The 20,119-nt window shown below is 37.1% G+C and overlaps 1 protein-coding gene across 1 annotated transcript in view; it reads right to left on the reverse strand.

Moving 5' to 3' along the window:
* Positions 1-20,119, reverse strand: part of LOC107593021 (neuropilin-2-like) — a 46,516-nt gene that overhangs the window by 22,411 nt on the left and 3,986 nt on the right. Inside the window, exons 2-5 of the mRNA XM_016282601.1 lie at positions 9,515-9,742; positions 7,490-7,645; positions 7,018-7,187; positions 4,146-4,301 (exon numbers count right to left, since the gene is read on the reverse strand). Coding sequence (XP_016138087.1) covers positions 4,146-4,301; positions 7,018-7,187; positions 7,490-7,645; positions 9,515-9,742 — 710 coding nt within the window. The remainder of the gene's footprint in view (positions 1-4,145; positions 4,302-7,017; positions 7,188-7,489; positions 7,646-9,514; positions 9,743-20,119) is intronic.

The raw sequence follows: 20,119 nt of genomic DNA on the forward strand, positions 1-20,119 counted from the left end.
GGATTTACACAAGCTTTAGTCTGGATCCAGAAGACCTGAGAAGTGATGATGCAACCCCTCAGAGGACCTCTGATGATGCCAACCCTGAAACAACTTACAGAACTACCACATTTTGCTATAAGTTTGATTGCATCATATAATAATTGTTGTTAATATTGTTCATCGTCTGTTTTATTACGTCTTAAATTGATTTTTCCGTACTGCTGGTTCGTCTGGTCAGAGGAGAACTGGCCCCCCGACTGAGCCTGGTTTCTCCCAAGGTTTTTTCTCCATTCTGTCACCGATGGAGTTTTGGTTCCTTGCCGCTGTCGCCTCTGGCTTGCTTAGTTGGGGACACACTTAATTTCCAGCGATATCGTTGACATGATTGCAAAGATATTATTTAAACTGAGCTGGATGTTGACATCACTGAATTCAATGATGAACTGTCTTTAACTGAAAAATTAGTGTTTACTATTGTCATTTTGCATTATTGACACTATTTTCCTAATTAATGCTGTTCAGTTACTTTGACACAATCTGTATTGTTAAAAGCGCTATATAAATAAACGTGACTTGACATTTATTGGATACAAAATGCAGTAAAAAAAATGAAAATTTGTGAAATATTATAACAATACTCAAATATTTAAAAAATATAATTTATTCCTGTGATGGCAAAGCTGAATTTTCAGCAGTCTTCAGTGTCTGCTTAATATTTTTATTTATTTTGTTGTGGAAACCATAATACATTTCTTTTCAGGATTCTTTGATATATAGAAAGCTCAAACGAACAGTATTATTTGATATAGAAATCTTTTATAACAATATAAATGCATTATAAATGCATTATACTTATTTTTAAAGAAATGTTATCAATTGAATGCACCCTTTTTGAATTAAAGAATTAATTTCTTTTTAAAAAAACTTATTGTGCTTTTGTAATTTCATTACTGAAAAGTCTCAAAAATTGTTCAAGCTAATTAAAAATGGCATATGTTTTTTTTATTTTTAATTAATTAATTTTCATTATTTTTGCAGTATAGAGTGTTCCAAATCAGTGATAAGGTAATGGAACTTATAAGCAGTGTTGGGGAAAGTTACTTTTAAAAGTAATGCATTACAATATTGCGTTACTCCATAAAAAAGTAACTAATTACGTTACTTAGTTACTTTTTATGGAAAGTAATGCGTTACGTTACTTTTGCGTTACTTTTTAAATCTGGACAGGGCTTGCTTGTTTTTAAAATAAAACAAGTTCTATTTTTGGCCTTTTCACACCAAAAGTGAAATGAATAAGCCTCAGGCTGAAGGGAAAGTAAATGTACGTCCGTACAGTAGAATGCAGAAGAAGAAATTTCAACACACTTCAGCAATAAAAAACAAGACACACAGATGTTTGTCTAGAGTAATTTTTGCTTATTAGTATATTTGAACTGGATCATCGAAGGTCAGAAGCAAAGACATTGGTTAATAGAATGGGATTAAATACACAAAGCATATTTGTGTTGTTTAGCATTTAATTATTGCGGGTTTGCGTCATATTCTGAGTTGCATTATTTTTATTCATTTTGAGGAATACAGAATCTGTGTGTTTGTTTTTTGTGAGTGAGTTACTTATTTGAAAACGTAACTCAGATATTCTCTTGTAAATTAAAAAGTAATGCGTTACTTTACTAGTTACTTGAAAAAAGTAATCTGATTACGTAACTCACGTTACTTGTAATGTGTTACACCCAACACTGCTTATAAGGTTACATTTCAGTTAGGATGCTGCCTTCTACTGTAGCTTCCTATATACGCAGCACGAAGGTTTTGGAACAGAGCTGTATGTGTGTGATCTTATCAGATCTGATTTAGTAGTGACTGAATGAGTGTGCTGCAGGTAATCTAGAAGTGAAGTGAAAACCCGCCACAGCAGCTGAGGCAGTTTGAGAAGAAATTAAGCCCAGCTCTGCTGATATCTCACTTACACCACACACACTTACAATGAGACCATCAGCCACCAGCCTACAGTGATCTCTTCAGCAGCTCTTCCTGTTTGTCCGTAAACACACAATCTGTCAGTGTCCAGGGACACACACACCTCCACCATCATCATGTGAAACAGATGAGAGCCTGATGTGGTGCTAGTATCAACCCAAACCATCACCACACAGCTCTGAAAAATAATAACCTGCCTGACTCAGAGTTCATATACATGATACTCATACATACAAAACTGCTTACAGTATTGCACATTTACATTTCATTTCAATGCCAACATGCTATTTCCTGTTAATCTATATAGGCGATATTAAAAAAGCCATGACTGAATGCATTTTGTCTGCAGGAGTGAGGCATCTTGCTAGATAACTGCCAACATTGATATACATTCCTTCCAGGCATATGAATAAACAGTACATTACTTAATAGCACCATTTCTAAATGGACACTGACCGGTCACACCTCCCATAAGGCGCGAATCTCCCATTCCGACACAGCCAGACATCTTAACAAAGCTTAGCTGAACTGAAACCAAAGCCGTAAAAACACTGAGCACATTAAGGGAGGACTGAGCTCTGAGATTTTCTGGAAGATTAAAGCCAGAGGCTACTCCAGCAGGGGGTCCGGGGCTAAAGACCCAAACGCCAGCTGGTGGTGGCCGGGGTCGTATCCGGCAGGTTATTCTTAGTGGCGGCTGAGCGGTTTTTTACAGCTTCTTCCAAAATCATCATGCTAACATCAGAGCTTTCACATGTTCCCCTGTCAAGCAATCAACTCCATACAGGATTTCCAGGGGATTTGTTAATAAATGAAGATTAGAGGCATGTACCACATGGGACGATTAGTTTTACACAGGCCTTATCACCAATGTTCTTACTTCTTATGTCGCGACCGCGCAGAATAAATAATATGCTGCGCACAGGACACCTTCTCTGTCACACAAAACTGAGTTGGGAAAGCCATTGATTGAATTCTAGTAAATGCGAAATAATTGCAATGTTCGGGCAAACCGCTATAGAGTTAGAACACGGTTTACAGGTTTCAAAGAAAGAGAATGAAAGAAAGAAATCGAATACTTTAATACTTGTGTACTCAACACTAGAGCCAACGCAAACGCAATGACGTGAAATAAAACGACATCATGTTTTAAAGAGTGGCTTGATTAAGTGGTGGAAATAGCGAATGATAGGCACAGAACAGTAACAAATCTCTGAGACATTTAAAGTCACACACAGGTGTATGCAAACTCTACTACTCTAAACTCTACTTAGATAACTATATAAGAATTCATGTTCACGTTTAAAAAAAAATATTTAGCTTAAACATCTCTGTTTTAATGCTTCAGTTTGTTTTCTATTCTATTCTATTCTCAGTTTAAATGCTTCAGTTTGTTTTTATATTATAGTATTATGAACCTAATAAATAACTGACCTCAAAATGGGAATTCATAAGCAATATCTGCTTAATTTTTTATAATATATTATTACAAAGAATTGAACTGTTCTGATTTTTTTTAATTTTTTTTTTAATAGAATTTCTTGGTAACACAGCACTGTAAAAAAAAAATGTTTTCTCAGGTAACCTAAAATGTGCATTATTTATTATTATTTATTAGTCTGGTATAAAGAATGTTTTTGATCAAGTGGCCGAAATGTCCACCTAATAGAGAAAAGTTTTACTCAGCAAGAAAAAAATCAGAGGGAACATTGCTTATCACTCTTTTCAACTCCCTCTGTTCTCTGACCTCCCACCATATTCCTTTCATTCAAGCCTGTTCACTTGGTTTCTAATGGATTCTGATGGAGCCCTGCCTCCCATCAGCCTACACCTAAAGATGCTTCCAAAAAGAGCATCTTTGATTGGCATGCCGGCTTCGATTGGCATTTCGATGCCTGTCCATGCTGGTTTATGCTAGACCAGCATAGTCTTTCTTGTAGAAGTCTTAATTGTTAAGCTAGGAGAACCAGCATTTCAACTGACCCTCCACAGAAACTACAAATACAAGTAAATTATGTCATTACCTTTTGTCTTTTGAAATCTTTTCTGGCCCTCTGAATCTCACACACACAGCGTGTGACAGTACTTCACACATCTCTATAACCAGTGCAGGAAAACAGAGAACAAACTGACTGCTTTATCTCTCACACATTCTCAAATGTGCCGTTCCCGCGTGATCGTACCTTGTGGTTCTTGCCGTAGCGGTAGATCATCCAGTCCTCTCCGTTAGTGCTGACCTCCAGCTTAAAAGTGGCGACAAAGTAGGACTTGTGTGTCTCTTTGGAGACTGCACCCTGGGTGGCAATGCCCGTCAGGACCTTCAGGAAGTGCAGGTCCACCTAAGGAGAAAAAAAAAAAGGAAAATTGAATTAAATCTGTGTTGCGATAAGGGTTTTTGTTGTAATTAACTGTGACGGGACATTTTTTCGATTGCTTGGTTTCTATTTCTGTGGGTTGTGCTGGGTAGCCCCATCCACCCAAAATCATGGTCCACATTTAAGTATTTTAACTATCAAATTTCTTCAGATTGGTTGTAATTGTCATATCACAGTTTGATGCCTAACGTGGACAGACAAATTCGCAAATTTGACAAATGGCACGCACTAAAAAGTTTAATGCTTGAACAAAGCCTTAGTTGTAAATATGAGTAAATATTTTTATATTTTGTAATTTATAAAAGTTTTTAGTTTTTCCTTTTAAGTTGTCACTCTATGATAGTTTTTCATTTTTTTAATAATTAGTTTTTATAATATTTAGTTTTTAATTTAAGTTTAAATATTTTTGACCTTTTAAAATTAAGTCACTGTGTTAAAGGATAAAATTTAACATTAAATTATACTAAAACTAAATAAGCATTTAAATAATTTAAAATATTACATTTCTCAGCGCCATCTAGTATTACAGTATACTGTATAAAATTAAAAACCAAACTAAATTTTTTTTGTTACCATTTTTTTTTCAGTTTGTTTTGGAATAATGAACATGTATTATTTTAGTGTTTGGTTTTCCAGTTATATTACTTTATGTTAGTTCAGGAAAACATTTTCATATGTTTTTGTTTTCCTAGAAATCCCCACTAAAATCAGGATGATGAGAAAGTGAGATAAGTAAAGAAGCAGAAGGAGAGATGAGAGAGGGATGTGAGAGGAATGAGATAGAGGGAAGAGCTGAAAGATGGATAGAGCTGTGGGAATATGAGGCATCCCCTCCCTGCAGATCACGGGCAGTAGCGAAGGTGTTATCAGAGCCTTAAGATCAATCACCTGAGCTCTGATCGATACTAACCACCTTCATTCAACTCTCCCTCAACTCCCCCCGCAACAATGATGATGATGATGATGATTGCGGTGCAAGAGCTGCCTCTATGCCCCTCCGCCTCTACTGCAGCGAGGTCCTTAATCAGGCATTCAGCTCCTGTCCTAGAGGAGGGCTGTTACCCATGATCCTCGGCTCTCCCTGCTCAGCGGGATGTCATCCGAACATGAGCGCGAAAACTGCAGCGTTTGTTATCTGTCAGAGAGACAGGTGTGGCTTTCACACACAGATACGAGCACACACACACACCTAGAACCTTCTGTAAAGCTGCTTAGGGCCACAGAGAAACACACCTAGACAAAAAAATCAATAGAACCCAGGACTGCTGCTAACTATTTATTCCTAGGAAAGGGCCCTCATCAATCAAGTGGCTGTTACCATCAGAGCGGGCTGTGCATCATCAACCCCTGCATGCGCCCAGAGACCAGGAAGAGAGAGAGAGAGAGAGATGTAGCCTACCACGTCTGAGAAGTGAGTCCCTGATGAATAGTAATAAAGAGAGAGCGAGAGAAACAATGGAAAAAGAGCATAAGAGAAGATCTGATGAGATGCTAAAAAGTTAAACGCCATCATCAGCATCTGTGGAATAATGTTGATTACCACAGAAGATAATTTTGTCTCTTTTCTCAGTCAAAAAAATAAAATAAAATAAAGATTTACATTGTCATAATACTGAGCAGAAAAATGGGATATAATATAATATAATATAATTAATATTGGCCCTTGTAAGTGCCCATTTACCATTATTTTTGCTTAAAAAATACAATAAAATAAAATTAACTGAAATTAGATTCCTTCACAATACTGTATGGCTCTTTTTGTTGGCCATTATTTTGAAACAGTACGTTTTTAACAATTAGCCCTAATTTGCAAGTGTCATACTGTAACCATTATTTTTGCTTAATAAAATAAAATAAAATAAAATAAAATAAAATTAAATAAAATTAAATTAAATTAAATTAAATTAAATAATTATTTTGAAACAGTAAGTTTTTAACAATGGGCTCTAACTGTGCCCACTGTGAAGTGTAACCATTATTTTTGCTTTAATAAACACAAAACAAAATAGAAAAGTAAATTAAACTAAAATATGGTAAAAGTTAAGTACAACTCTAAATAATCTTCCATTGTAAAAAACATTATGCCACAGATGCTTTCAACAACAGTTCTGAACTCGTATTGTGCCCACAGCATTCCTTTAAGGTAACTTCATCAGTTAATTTACCCTGAAGCACTGGATGGATCGATGAATATCAATTGTACGCGGATCTCAGCTGCATGTACACACCTAAAACAGAACAACCTAGCTTATTCTGAACACACACACACACCAGAGCCAAAGCGTCTGGGTGAAGTATAGTCCTCGGGCATGTTGGCATTTACGACAGCTGTTTGTCAAGATGGATGTCTGTGCCGTGGACCCTGAGAGCGAGAGAGTGATGTCAGGTGTTAACACAACCCAACAGCTGCTCTACCAGAAGTCCACAACTCAGCAGCATCTTGACACAAATACGACACACCACTTAAATTAACACCAAAAGTAATGAGTCTCATTCTGAAGGCCTGGTGTAGCACCTAACCCGGCCGACTTCCTGCTAGAACCAGAAATCTCAAATCCACATGTCCGTTCACAAGCCTTTTGAGATTTCACAATGCATGTAAGTAAGTTGAGAGGGATGAGAACTTGTTCCCTGTTCTCTACCCTTTGCAGACACACAAATGAGAGAGAGGAAACCTCACCTGGATGTATTCTTTGTTGCTGTCCTCATTGGGCGTCCAAGAGTTATCTTCAAAGTTAAGCCGAGCCTGTCTTGGGGACCATCGGCCATCATAGAAGGAGGATGACGCAGAGATCTGGTCGTCGCTGATCTTGTTTGACTCCATGCCAAGAGCATTACTGCAGTGGAAATCTAAGGAACACAGAGTTTTTCTTACATTAAATCTGAGATAAAAGACAGACACGCAAATAAACAGCAGTGTTGAAGAGTAACTAAAAGCAGGGCTGCTACTAACTTTGTAATCTGAATCATTTTATTGAATCATATTGAATTAGTTTGTTTAGTTTACATAAAAAAAAATCTTGAAAAATAATTAAAAAGATAAAAAAGCTTCCATTTAGTTAGCTACTTTTTTATTACTTGCAAACTACATTTTCGTATTGGTAGCTAGACCAACAGTTCAGTTTCAAAGCTGAAAGAAAAACATCCCTTACTGTCATTGACCTCCTTGAGAGTCATGTTGTAGCAGGCAGAAAAGCCATCTTTGGCCACGGCCATATCCGTATGAAAGGACAGAGAGAGGATACCAGTGGATGACTGTATTTCAGAGGGGATTTTGGTACCGCAATGCCGCCCAATCAGAGGTCCCACTGCAAAACACACAATTGTAGATGGTTTCTCAGTGCTGGGATGTGAACGGGTCTCATTTTGCTCCAGCCGGCCACTCATAAGATAAGGCTGGTTATTCTGTTTATGTGCCTACAACCTAGAGAACACCACCTCTTTGAATTCTGGGACATTTAACTGTCAATAAATGTGTGATTTAATTTGGTCAGGCTGTAATTCTGTAGAGAGGCTGCTGTCTCTCTGTAATGAATCCATCGTCCATCCTGACACACACACAGGCACTTACACACAAACACACACACTCAGAGTCCCGGATGGGTGAAATAGCCTTGTATCAATCAAGTACATTGATTTTCTTCTCTTTTGGAGAGGAAGGGGCTTTAATACCGCAAGTGCTCTCAAACGGTAGCTTGAAATAACTCTTTCTCTCGCCTTTGATGGTGTTGATGATCGAATCAGGTGGCTACTGTATACTACTTTGATCAGGACGCTATCCCTGTGTGTGTGTGTGTGTGTGTGTGTGTGTGTGTGTGTGTGTGTGTGTGTGAATCTTGCTTGTCGAAAGTTGCTTACAGTCCCCGTCAAAAATCACTTTTCATAAATAAAGGTAAATACAATCAGGCCCAAGTCACAGACAACGCCTTACTTCTGTGTTGGAAAATAAGGTGGATATTATAAAAGAATATATTACACAAATTAATATAATTATATATTTTTTTTTAAAGGAAAATTAAGATGTTCTTCTCTTATTTCATTTATGAATAATGAAAATATGGTGGAAAATATGTCAGATAAACGTAAAAATATTGACATGGGAAAAAATATAAATGTAATGAAAATAATATAATATAATATAATATTAAGTAGTATTTTTTTCATAAGGCAAATAAAGATGTTTTTGCACAGTTAAACATATTTTACACTATATTTTCATAACAGTAATAAATACGGATTGGACAATACAAAACATACTACAATAACATGCAAACACATTACAGTAATGAGTATTTGCTTTTTTATTGTTATATTATATAATGAGAACTGTACAACTAGCTGCTGAACCTGATGATCTTGGTCAAGCTGGTTAGATTTATTAGACCACCTTAAATATACTGTTGTGTTTTAGTGTCTACAAGTATTGTTTGTCTGATTATATGTGCATGTGCAGTGCTACAATATCAAGCCCAAGCCAGAAGCAGAAGGGCGAGGGTGGGGGCAGTATGGGGGTCTCAGGGCTAAAGCATTAATAAGACAGCTGTGGGAAAAGAGTGTATTCCACAGCGATCTGTTCCAGACAAGGATTAAATCCTATTGCAGTGTTATTCACGCCCCATTTTCACTTTCCTGATAAAGGTTACCATGGCTGCTGTTACCCCAGTCCTCCATCTCCTCCACCCCTATGTGTAGAAGAATATGGGTTCTGTGGCTTTTTGGCCCCGACTGGTGCAGATGAGGCAAAACAAGGCCCTGGGCTCCACTTTCATCTGCCAACGCTTGCTACTAAAATAGCTCCAGCGGCAGCCGCAGTAACAGCATGACAGCAATGCGTCTGAGCTTCATACCGGTGGAGCTGCAAGCACAGCGGCCAACAGACGGGTGGTGCATGTCACAGGGCAAAAGCGAAAAGCTGTATAGACTGGTGGATAAACCAACCAGATGGCCCATAGTGTGATAGTGGATGGTATGTGGATTAGAAATCATTAAGTGACCAAATTATGTATGGCAGACATGCAACATACTGATCTCAAAGCAGACAATGAGGTCAGAGGGAAATGGGAAATGCAATCCTCTTAAAGTCACGGGTGGTCTGGACTTTGGAATACCGCGGTCTAATCCGAACCCTGACTGTAAATCCAAACAGAGTTCTTCAGGATTACAACATCTAGACTCACCCTGCGGGAGGCCGTCCCACACTTCCAGCCAGTCGTACTTGCACTCGCCCTCTGAGCCCTGCAAGGGGTCGTTCTCCAGGTCAAATGTCAGGAAGGTGAGGGTGACGTCCATGTGAGGAGGTACGATGATGATGAAGGTGCACTCCAGATTGTGGGGGTATTTGTCAGGGAAGCCGGGTGACTCGATCACACCTGATGGACTGGTGAAGTTTCTGGAACAGTCGGAGCCTTGAAGGGAGAGAAAGCACAAAAAATGTGAAGACAGCAGCTGAAACACACCGTTACATGCATGTGTAAGACATGAAGCTTTTGTATTAACCAAAATCTCAGAGAGTGGACTTGGCTAGAGGGGCATGAGAGACATTTCTTTGCTTTCTTGCACTTTCTTTTGTCTATCGCACACAGAGAAATAGACGCACTCGGTTAGCTTTCTGACAAAAAAATATTGATGTAAACAAAAACGGGGAACATTCATCAAAGTGAAGCTTTAAATCTGAACAGAAAAATCCTTCATCTGCAAAAGTGCTGAATTAGAATGATTTCCCATCCCTGCAGCTGCTGTCAATATTCAGCTCCCGCTATAGTCTGAGACGGCACTCAGCGATTCTCATGCTGCATGTTTGTGTCCAATGAAGGAGAGATTTCTGTGACATAGACAGACATACTGTATGTTAAGGTGTCATTTTGGGACATGATGTTGTATGATACGCATCTCAGTTTAACTTTGTGCCAGAACTGTAAAAGCAAACACACTTTCTCACTCTCTTCAATTGTAGCGTTGAAAAGTCTGATTCATTCCAGCGAATCAGTTCATTCAGATGGTTCTTGTAATTAACATATCCAGAAAAAGGTTAACTGAATGGAGTTCAATAGATAGCATTCTTTGTAACAGAATATTTAGACCATCACTTTATTTTAGACTTTTATATAATTTGTATATATTAATGCACTGTGATCATATGTTGTATAAAGGTAGGTCAAATTATAATTTTTTAAAGATGTTTTTATTCAGGAATTCAAACTTTGTTAAAGTGAGGTAATTTTTATTGTTGATCTGCAAATTTCCGTGGTAGAAATAAGAATATTTTAAACAGGAATTTGCGCAATCAGGAATTTTGTGAGAGGGCGTAAGATTTCACCAAGCAGATTTTGCAAAAGGTTCAAATTAGTCACGTGGATTCGCACACTGACCGACAGAAAGCTACTTGGTTTTAAAATGAATCCTGTTTGACCTGTGCTTCATGCATTGTTACACTATTGACCAAACCAAACAATTTAATTGTATGAAAACAAGCATATTGGACATTCTGCTAAACATTTCCTTTTGTGTTTCACATTAAAAAGAATATCACAATGGTTTGAAACAATGAGTAAATAATGACAGGATTTTCATATCTGCGTGAACTACCCCTTTAAGGCTGTGTAGAAAACCTGTATAGTTTCAAGTTGGTATTAAGCCTATGCTGGATAGTGTTTGGCTTTGTATCACAAAGTAAGTGTTCCTTGTATGCTAACACATGCACAGTCATGCTTCACCTTCAGCCGTGACACGAGTCCTACACACCAGCCTTTGACACGATGCACAGCACGTTCATGTGTAACGCCACATTTTCAGAGGCATGCAGAGTCACACTGCTCATACTAATGCACAGAAGGGCAAACACATGCACACACCTCGACACACCACACATGCAGTCAGCACATGAAATCCCCTGATATTTTCCTGTAATCTCAAAGGATCTAAGTTTGAGGCACAGGAAGTGCCACTCGCATTATTTATGAAATAAAAGTACAGAGGAGAGAGAAAGTAAGAGAGATAGTTTGAGGAGCTGTCAGGGGCTGTGGGGGTAAGACATCAACGGATCAGAGAACAAACGCTCAGTGACCTGTGACTCTTAACTCTTCAATAACCGAAATGCTTTAACTATTTCTGTGCTCGCCAAGCAGCTGTGTGGGAGCTCAGTGTACAACCGCACAACCTGGGAAAGACAACTGTGCTTCACACAACCTCATATCACCTATACACATACTGGAACTGATTTCTTCATTCCAGACTATCATATTGCTACATGAATAGTCCCGTTTCAAAATGAACAGAGCACTATTTAAAGTACTACAGCCAGAGATTGTAGTATAATGTCTGAGACCTCAATAACAGGTCAGTGACCCCATGTGGATGGGTTCAGACCTGCCTTTGAGACTCACAAACATGCTCACTCACACCGATGCTCCCATGCACAAGAGTCTGCAGAGATTCTAGGATATGGCAGATTAGAGGTCCTTTTTTGAGGTCAAAAGGTTATGAGTTTTGAACATTTTTAATAAACCAAAAGTAAACAAGTAAACAAACCAAAATCTGAAGTAAACAAGCTAAACATCGACACCCTGAGTGGAACTTTACCTGTAACCCAATTTACCTGTAACACCATGTTCAGTCCAATCTGTGCCACGTTTTGGACTCAATGACTGTATACAGCTACACTTTTCAGTACAAATCACATAAGTGCATACTTTAAGGGTCTGACACGATCACAGATGGATTCATCGAAGCCACCTCAGAGTTAAAAAAATATATTTAAGTTTGACTATTAGTAATTGCGACTATTTTTCTAAAAGATACTGCTTATTAGAAGACACAACTGAGAAATTAAAATATTTATTATTGTATTAATTATGAATTGTTATTTAATAACTTATTTTTATAACTATTTAAAATATTCTTATAATTATTTATTTTAAAATTATTGGTTTATTATATTTTATTTGTATTATTATGAATTAATCTCAAAGGCGAATCTTCCCTTTGTCACTGCATTAATTTCACGCTCTGACAGTTTAATACCACCAACTTTTTTTTTTTCATAATTGTAATTTTAACTCTCACTATCATGGCTTTATATCTTGTAAATGTGACTTTATATCTCTCAATGTGAATTTATTTTATTAAGTGCATTCCTGTAGCTCAAACATTTATGGATGGTGCTAGAAACATCATGGTCATGGGTTCGATTCCCAGCGAATACAAGGACTGATAAAAATATATATACCTTGAATTCAATGTCGCAAGTCACTTTGGATGAAAGCAACTTCCAAATGCATAAATGTTTATTTGTTTTAAACGTTATCTCACAATTTCCTTTTTTATTAGAGTTTGGTGGTGACAGCTGCGTTAATCACATTTTTAGCGAGGCTAATATGATAGACAAGGGGGCCTGAAGCCCCCTTAAATAGGGTGTAGAATCACCTCGGCTCGTGCACCCAGGAACACACAGGAAACCAGGGTCTGTCTGGCACCCGAGCAGCTGAGAGAGAGACAGGTCCCAGAGAGATAGCAGGCCAGGGTTAATGTTACACCCTCCTGCACTAATACAGCACACTACATCTGTTCAAGGCCTGTGTGTGTTGTGTGTGTGTGTATGAATGTGTCAGACTCACATCCTTGACAAATGGTCATGCATTTCCACTAGCACCTGCTTGCAGATGTCACATGTTTGAATATTACAGTATTTCTCTGTAACACACATGTGCTCTCTTTCCTTATTGTTTCTCCTATTTGCAGTGATCAGTGATATAAATAACTCATTACATACAGTATGTTTACATGGGTGAAACGCAGCTCTAAAACAACTCCCAGCACATCTTGACAGGGACAGACCCAGCATCTTATTCCTGTCCACACAGCTTCTCTCTAGCTAAGCAAAATGTTACATTTTGCAAAGTGTACTTGCAAAAGAGTTTGAAACTGTTATTTCTTAAAACTGTCTAATGCCTCTTTGGCATTTTTTAGGCTTACTTATAATTCTTCTTTTGGAAATGGGAATCAAATGAATTTCAAACAGTTTTTTTCATTACAGACATTAAGTAAATCTAAAACCAAAATGAATTGCCCTTTCATGGCTTGGGTAAAATGTAATTTATATTTAATTTAATATGAATTTGTGTACCAGATGTCAAGCCAAGAATTGGATATGAAATGTTTGAGTTCATATTGAGACTTCTGATCGGGTTACACTAGGAAAATCGAATGATTTTGAGATCTCATTGCTTACTAGAATTGTGATAATAATAATACTAATAATACATTATTAATAATTGTTCAATAAATAAATATAAAAATACACTTACACTTACTTATTGAATAAATAGTTATTTATCTAATTTTATTTGCATTATTAATTGAAAATTAATCCCATTTGTGAATTTTCTTTTCCTTTTATCGTTGCATTTTATTTCCCCCCATTCCCTGACACTTTAATACCACATAAACACAGTTGCGTGAAAGCATCCAGACGGGCACGTTCCCTCCATTACTGGGTCAGATGTGCTGTCACACGCCTTTACCCTGCAGTGGTGACATTATGCTTTACTACAGCTTGTTTCTCAGACAGGCTGTCTGTATGTGTGTGCATACATCAGAGTGTATATTTGAGCGTATGAGACCCTGCCAGTCATGTGCTGACCCCTCATACTCACGCCACTTCAGACAGGCAGACAGTATGCCAGACCCCCGCTGAGCTGCTACTGTACTGAGCTGAAGTATGCATGAGTGACCCCGACGCCATCAGCCTTTTTGTTGGCTCTCATTAATTCATGATTGTGAGCATGGTAATAAAAGCCCGCTTGCAGAAAGATGGGGAAACTCTCCCCCCACCTCTCTTCCAGCAAGGGAAAGCTGCGTCTGGGCTGTGCGTTAGAGGCTCAGCATCGGGAATTTGCGAGCGTGGCTGGGTCTGTCTGGGCCAGAGGGAAATGGGGGCAGTTATTAAGGAGCGTTGCTGGGTAGAATAGGAATGTTTGTCATGGATGAGTGAATGGTGTGTATGTGTGTAAGAGATTACAGTACTATATGTGTGAGGTGTTCTGGCATGATTTTTATCTAAGCCATACTACATACAGTACATGAGCAATGATGCAGATGTTGTGCACGCTTGTTTATGAATAAGTGTATGAGTATTCCTAGCTTTTAGAACATACCTTGCATTTTAACAAAGTTTGCCATCATCTCAATATTTGTTTAAAGGTGGCTCAAAAATTTAAATTTGTTCAGTATTTATTCACCCTTGTGTCAATCCAGACCTGTACAATGATATGTTTTTTCCATGGACAAAACACAAATGGAGAAATGTCACACACTCCTTTTCCACAACAACAATAATTCATAGTGACCATGTCTGTCTCTGAATATATTTTAAAATGTAATTTATTTTCCTGTGTCATTACTCCAGTCTTTACTGTCACATGATCTTTCATAAATAATGTATTATGCTGATTTGACGCTCAAGAAACATTTCTTAATATTTCTTAACAGTTGTGCTTCTTAAAGGGGTCATATGATGTTACTAAAAAGAACATTATTTTGTGTATTTGGTGTAATGAAATGTGTTTATGCGGTTTAAGGTTAAAAAAACATTATTTTCCACATACTTTACATTATTGTTTCTCCTCTATGCCCCGCCTTTCTGAAACGTGTCGATTTTTACAAAGCTCATCGGTCTAAAAAGCGAGGTGTGCTCTGATTGGCCAGCTATCCAGTGGGTTGTGATTGGCCGAATACTTCAAGTGTGTGACGGAAATGTTACGCCCCTTACCATACTGTGATGCCCTGTCCAGCCGGAGCGACGAGACAAAAATATTAAAACCCATTATAAACGAGGCATTTGTTGCATCCAGTGGGGACATAATTACGGATTATAATGACTTATACTGTCTTTTTACGTGTTGTGTTGCATCGCGCCGCATAAACATAAAACCATGTCTGCATTTGTGAATTGATGACAAACAACAAGCGCTACTCTACACTGCTCAAAACTTGCGTTTGAATCATCAGTGGAAAATCCTTTAAATATGAATACGTACTTACAGTCTGTGAGTCAGAACAGCCAGCATTGTAGTCTACTCTTCCAGGATCAGGAAACAGTCCTGCATAAAATGCGCTGGACACATCTGAATATTTGGGTTGAAGTGTTCTGGAACAGTGTTGTAAATACAACTTAACCACTGATTTCTATTCGTGTCCTCTTTTGGAAGACCAAACAAAGTAGTTTCGCTTTCACAACAAAACACACAGCGACACACGGCGGGCGAGAGTGAGGAACGGCCGGCGTGCTTGAGAACGGCGCGGACAGCAGATTCAACGAAAGAGCATCCGGCGGGCTTGCGGCAACCGCATGTGACGACCCTGGGCTGGACTCCGCTTCGTCCACGGTGAAAGTCGATCCGGCGATCCACAGCGCAAAGTTGATGTATTCCCTCAGCGACCAGCACGGATCAGCTCCAGGCATGACGAAGCGGATATCATCCTCTTTTGGAAGACCAAACAAAGTAGTTTCGCTTTCACAACAAAATACACAGCGTCTTCACGACATGGCGGCAGCAACAATACTACAGCGAGAATAAAAGTTACGCCTTCTTTTTTTGCGTGAACATTTGGGCGGCGTTATGCAAATCTTCCCACATTGTGACGTAGACATGTTGGGGGCGTGTTAGAACGAGCTGTTTTAGGTAGGCGTGGCTGACTCTTAACTTTTATAAAGAATACCTCTGTGGATTTGAGACTTTAGTCTTTGCAACTTTACAGATCTTCTTTATGCACCAAGAGCTTGTAACACTCCAAAGAAAAGGGAAAATTTTCATCGCATCATATGACCCCTTTAATATTTTGTGGAAACTGTGAAACATTTTTTTTTTCAGTTCAGTTCAAATGAAAAATTTATTTGAAATATAAATCTTTTGTAACATTATAAAAATATATAAAGTCTTTACAATTTAATTAATTCTTGTTGAATAAAAGTGTAATTTATTTATTTTTTAATCTTACTGACTCTTCTTCATCACAACAAGAAAATAAAACATTTGATTTGCTCTGATCTGATTGGTGGATGTACCAGGGCATCGAAACATCTGTAGGGCAGTCTCTAAATCCATTAGCCCTTGATAATTCTACTAGTAGAAGGGATACAGTGAATACTAGATAATCATCACTATGACTGTAGGGCAGTTGCGTTGTGAGCTGTAATTGGCTATTCTAGAACTCAACTCATGAAGGCCTGATTGACAGAGTTTTTATATTGTAACTGTGGCAACAGAATCATGTGGTTAAGTATATGGGTGAGTAAACTAAGTGCTTATTATGAATGAGGTTCAGATGTAAGTCAGTATGTAAGGTCACTGGGCTTTCTAACACTGAATGCAGCAACTAAACAGCATAATAAGGATGCCTGATGTTGACCATTTGAAAACAAATGTCTGGTTTGAGGTGTTTTCCCATGAGCTCTTCCTACTGCGCACATTAATTCTGCAAGATTGGAGCTGGCCGAAGCTTCAGACAGCTGAAGAAATAACACATCATTTTATTCTCAAGAGCAGTGGCTGAATCCCCAAGCGTGGTGGCACAGGTAGCTGTAGGGCAGCTCAAGGGCGAGAAGATACTGATGTCCTGTGTGCAGCAGGAGCTGGGGAATTGATGTGGTGTTTCCACCCAGCAGGCTGTGCAGCACAAGGCGGACACACCTCCAGGCTGTGTATTTACCCAAGATCCCTATCACTGTTAGAGAAAACTGCCCTAGCCACGCCAGGACATGTCCAGTACACTCACCACCAACACAAATAAACAACAGTTGCATTCAGGGATTCTGGGATGTGTTTCAATTGCTGATGCTGTTTTGTATTTTCCTTTCTATATCATTTTTTCCTTTCTCTTTTACTAAATATTCTTTCTTTCATTTATTAATATGCAATTAGAATATACATATACATACAAACAGTATATATCTATGTGTGTATGTATATTATATACATACACAAGTACTGCATTTATTTGATCAAAATATTGTAAAAAAAAAAAAAAACAGTAATATTATTAAATATTATTATTAAATTATTATTAAACTATTTTAAAATGTAATTTATTCCTGTAATGGCAAAGCTGAATTTTCAGCATCATTACTTCAGTCTTGAGTGTCACATGATTCTTCTGAGATCATTCTAATATGCTGATTTGCTGCTCAAGAAACATTTCTTATTATTATCAATGGTGAAAACAGATGAGCTGCTGCAGGATTATTTGATGAACAGAAAGCTCAAAAGAACAGCATTTATTTGAAAAATAAATATTTTGTTACATTATAAATTAGGGCTGCACAATTAATCACATTTCTAATCGCAATTACAATTATGGATGCTACAATTACTTAATCGTTCAAAGCGGCAATTAATCGTTCCAAGTCCACTTATGTTATTCTGCACACTTAAGATGTGTTTTTTTCTTTCTACATGTTATCTTAAGGGTTTTTCCATTGTTTTAGTTTTAGTATAACATTATACCATTCATATTTTTACTTTTTTATATAATTTAAAGAAGAAACCAATACGAACTGTTAGAGAAAACTGCCCTAGCCACGCCAGGACATGTCCAGTACACTCACCACCAACACAAATAAACAACAGTTGCATTCAGGGATTCTGGGATGTGTTTCAATTGCTGATGCTGTTTTGTATTTTCCTTTCTATATCATTTTTTCCTTTCTCTTTTACTAAATATTCTTTCTTTAATTTATGAATATGCTATTAGAATATACATATACATACAAACAGTATATATCTATGTGTGTATGTATATTATATACATACACAAGTACTGCATTTATTTGATCAAAATATTGTAAAAAAAAAAAAAAACAGTAATATTATTAAATATTATTATTAAATTATTATTAAACTATTTTAAAATGTAATTTATTCCTGTAATGGCAAAGCTGAATTTTCAGCATCATTACTTCAGTCTTGAGTGTCACATGATTCTTCTGAGATCATTCTAATATGCTGATTTGCTGCTCAAGAAACATTTCTTATTATTATCAATGCTGAAAACAGATGAGCTGCTGCAGGATTATTTGATGAACAGAAAGCTCAAAAGAACAGCATTTATTTGAAAAATAAATATTTTGTTACATTATAAATTAGGGCTGCACAATTAATCACATTTCTAATCGCAATTACAATTATGGATGCTACAATTACTTAATCGTTCAAAGCGGCAATTAATCGTTCCAAGTCCACTTATGTTATTCTGCACACTTAAGATGTGTTTTTTTCTTTCTACATGTTATCTTAAGGGTTTTTCCATTGTTTTAGTTTTAGTATAACATTATACCATTCATATTTTTACTTTTTTATATAATTTAAAGAAGAAACCAATACGATATTTGACATTTGAGGCTTAATACTATAGAAAAGCACTAAATATTTTTCCGATTTTTCTTTTTTGAAAGAGTGTTTTCAGCTTGTTTATTTTCATATAAAAATACGGCATGCAGTTGCATCAAACAATGGTATAAACATCATTCAATGTAAATTGTGAGAATCGTTTAATCGAAATTACAATTTCAAGGGAATAATCGACAATTATGATTTTTGTCATAATCGTGCAGCCCTATTATAAATATCTTTACTGTCACTTTTGACTCATTTAATGCATTCTATCTAAAAGTATAAAAGTATTAATTTATTTTTAAAAACTGACCATAAACTTTTGAATGGTATATATATATATACACATTTAAACTTTTTTAACCTGTTAACAAAATTTGTGCTATGCATCAGAGCATGTGCATTACTGACAAATATATATGTTTATAATTGAAAAAATTATTTATATAACACCAAATCAATAAGTCATAAACAAACACACTTACTTCTTCAAATTCATCAAAATTCAGTCAAAAAAAATCTCTCTTTGTCTTTGTCATTGAACACGCACACATCCACACACACACTCCCACACATTTTCACATGCATCCTCTGAATATAATGAGATCTTGTTAATGCCATGGCAACTGCGAGTTTTCACACGCCAACGGGTCTCATCATTATTGCTTGTTTATGATTAAAAAAACCTGCAACCTGCCATTGTTATAGTGTTCATCACTGTCTCCGTTCGTACCTCTGCGCAGCGTTAGCCAGGTTGCTATGAAGCTCTCACACTATCAGATCACACTCAACGGATTGTGTCATCACTTCCTCCGTAAAGCGGGAGGTGTGGGGCCTCTGTTCGTGATAAAGCGTTCACGGACATCTCTCAGCATCGGGTGTCCACACTGAGTGAGTTTAGCTTGTCATCCATCTGGTGGATCTCATTAAGGACTTGCTTTTGTGTTTCAGCCCCTCAGAAGCAACTGCCACTCCTCTGTAGATCTGAACCTACCAACTGCAAACTACTAACTACTCATTTCCGACCAATGCCTTCCTTCAACTTCATGACAGTTGCTCTGCACGGCTGTCCCAGTGCATCCATTGTTTTAGTTTTAGTATAACATTATACCATTCATATTTTTACTTTTTTATATAATTTAAAGAAGAAACCAATACGATATTTGACATTTGAGGCTTAATACTATAGAAAAGCACTAAATATTTTTCCGATTTTTCTTTTTTGAAAGAGTGTTTTCAGCTTGTTTATTTTCATATAAAAATACGGCATGCAGTTGCATCAAACAATGGTATAAACATCATTCAATGTAAATTGTGAGAATCGTTTAATTGAAATTACAATTTCAAGGGAATAATCGACAATTATGATTTTTGTCATAATCGTGCAGCCCTATTATA

The sequence above is a fragment of the Sinocyclocheilus grahami genome, unplaced genomic scaffold (genome assembly GCF_001515645.1).
Source record: "Sinocyclocheilus grahami isolate Dianchi unplaced genomic scaffold, SAMN03320097.WGS_v1.1 scaffold162.1, whole genome shotgun sequence".
Lineage (NCBI taxonomy): Eukaryota > Metazoa > Chordata > Actinopteri > Cypriniformes > Cyprinidae > Sinocyclocheilus > Sinocyclocheilus grahami.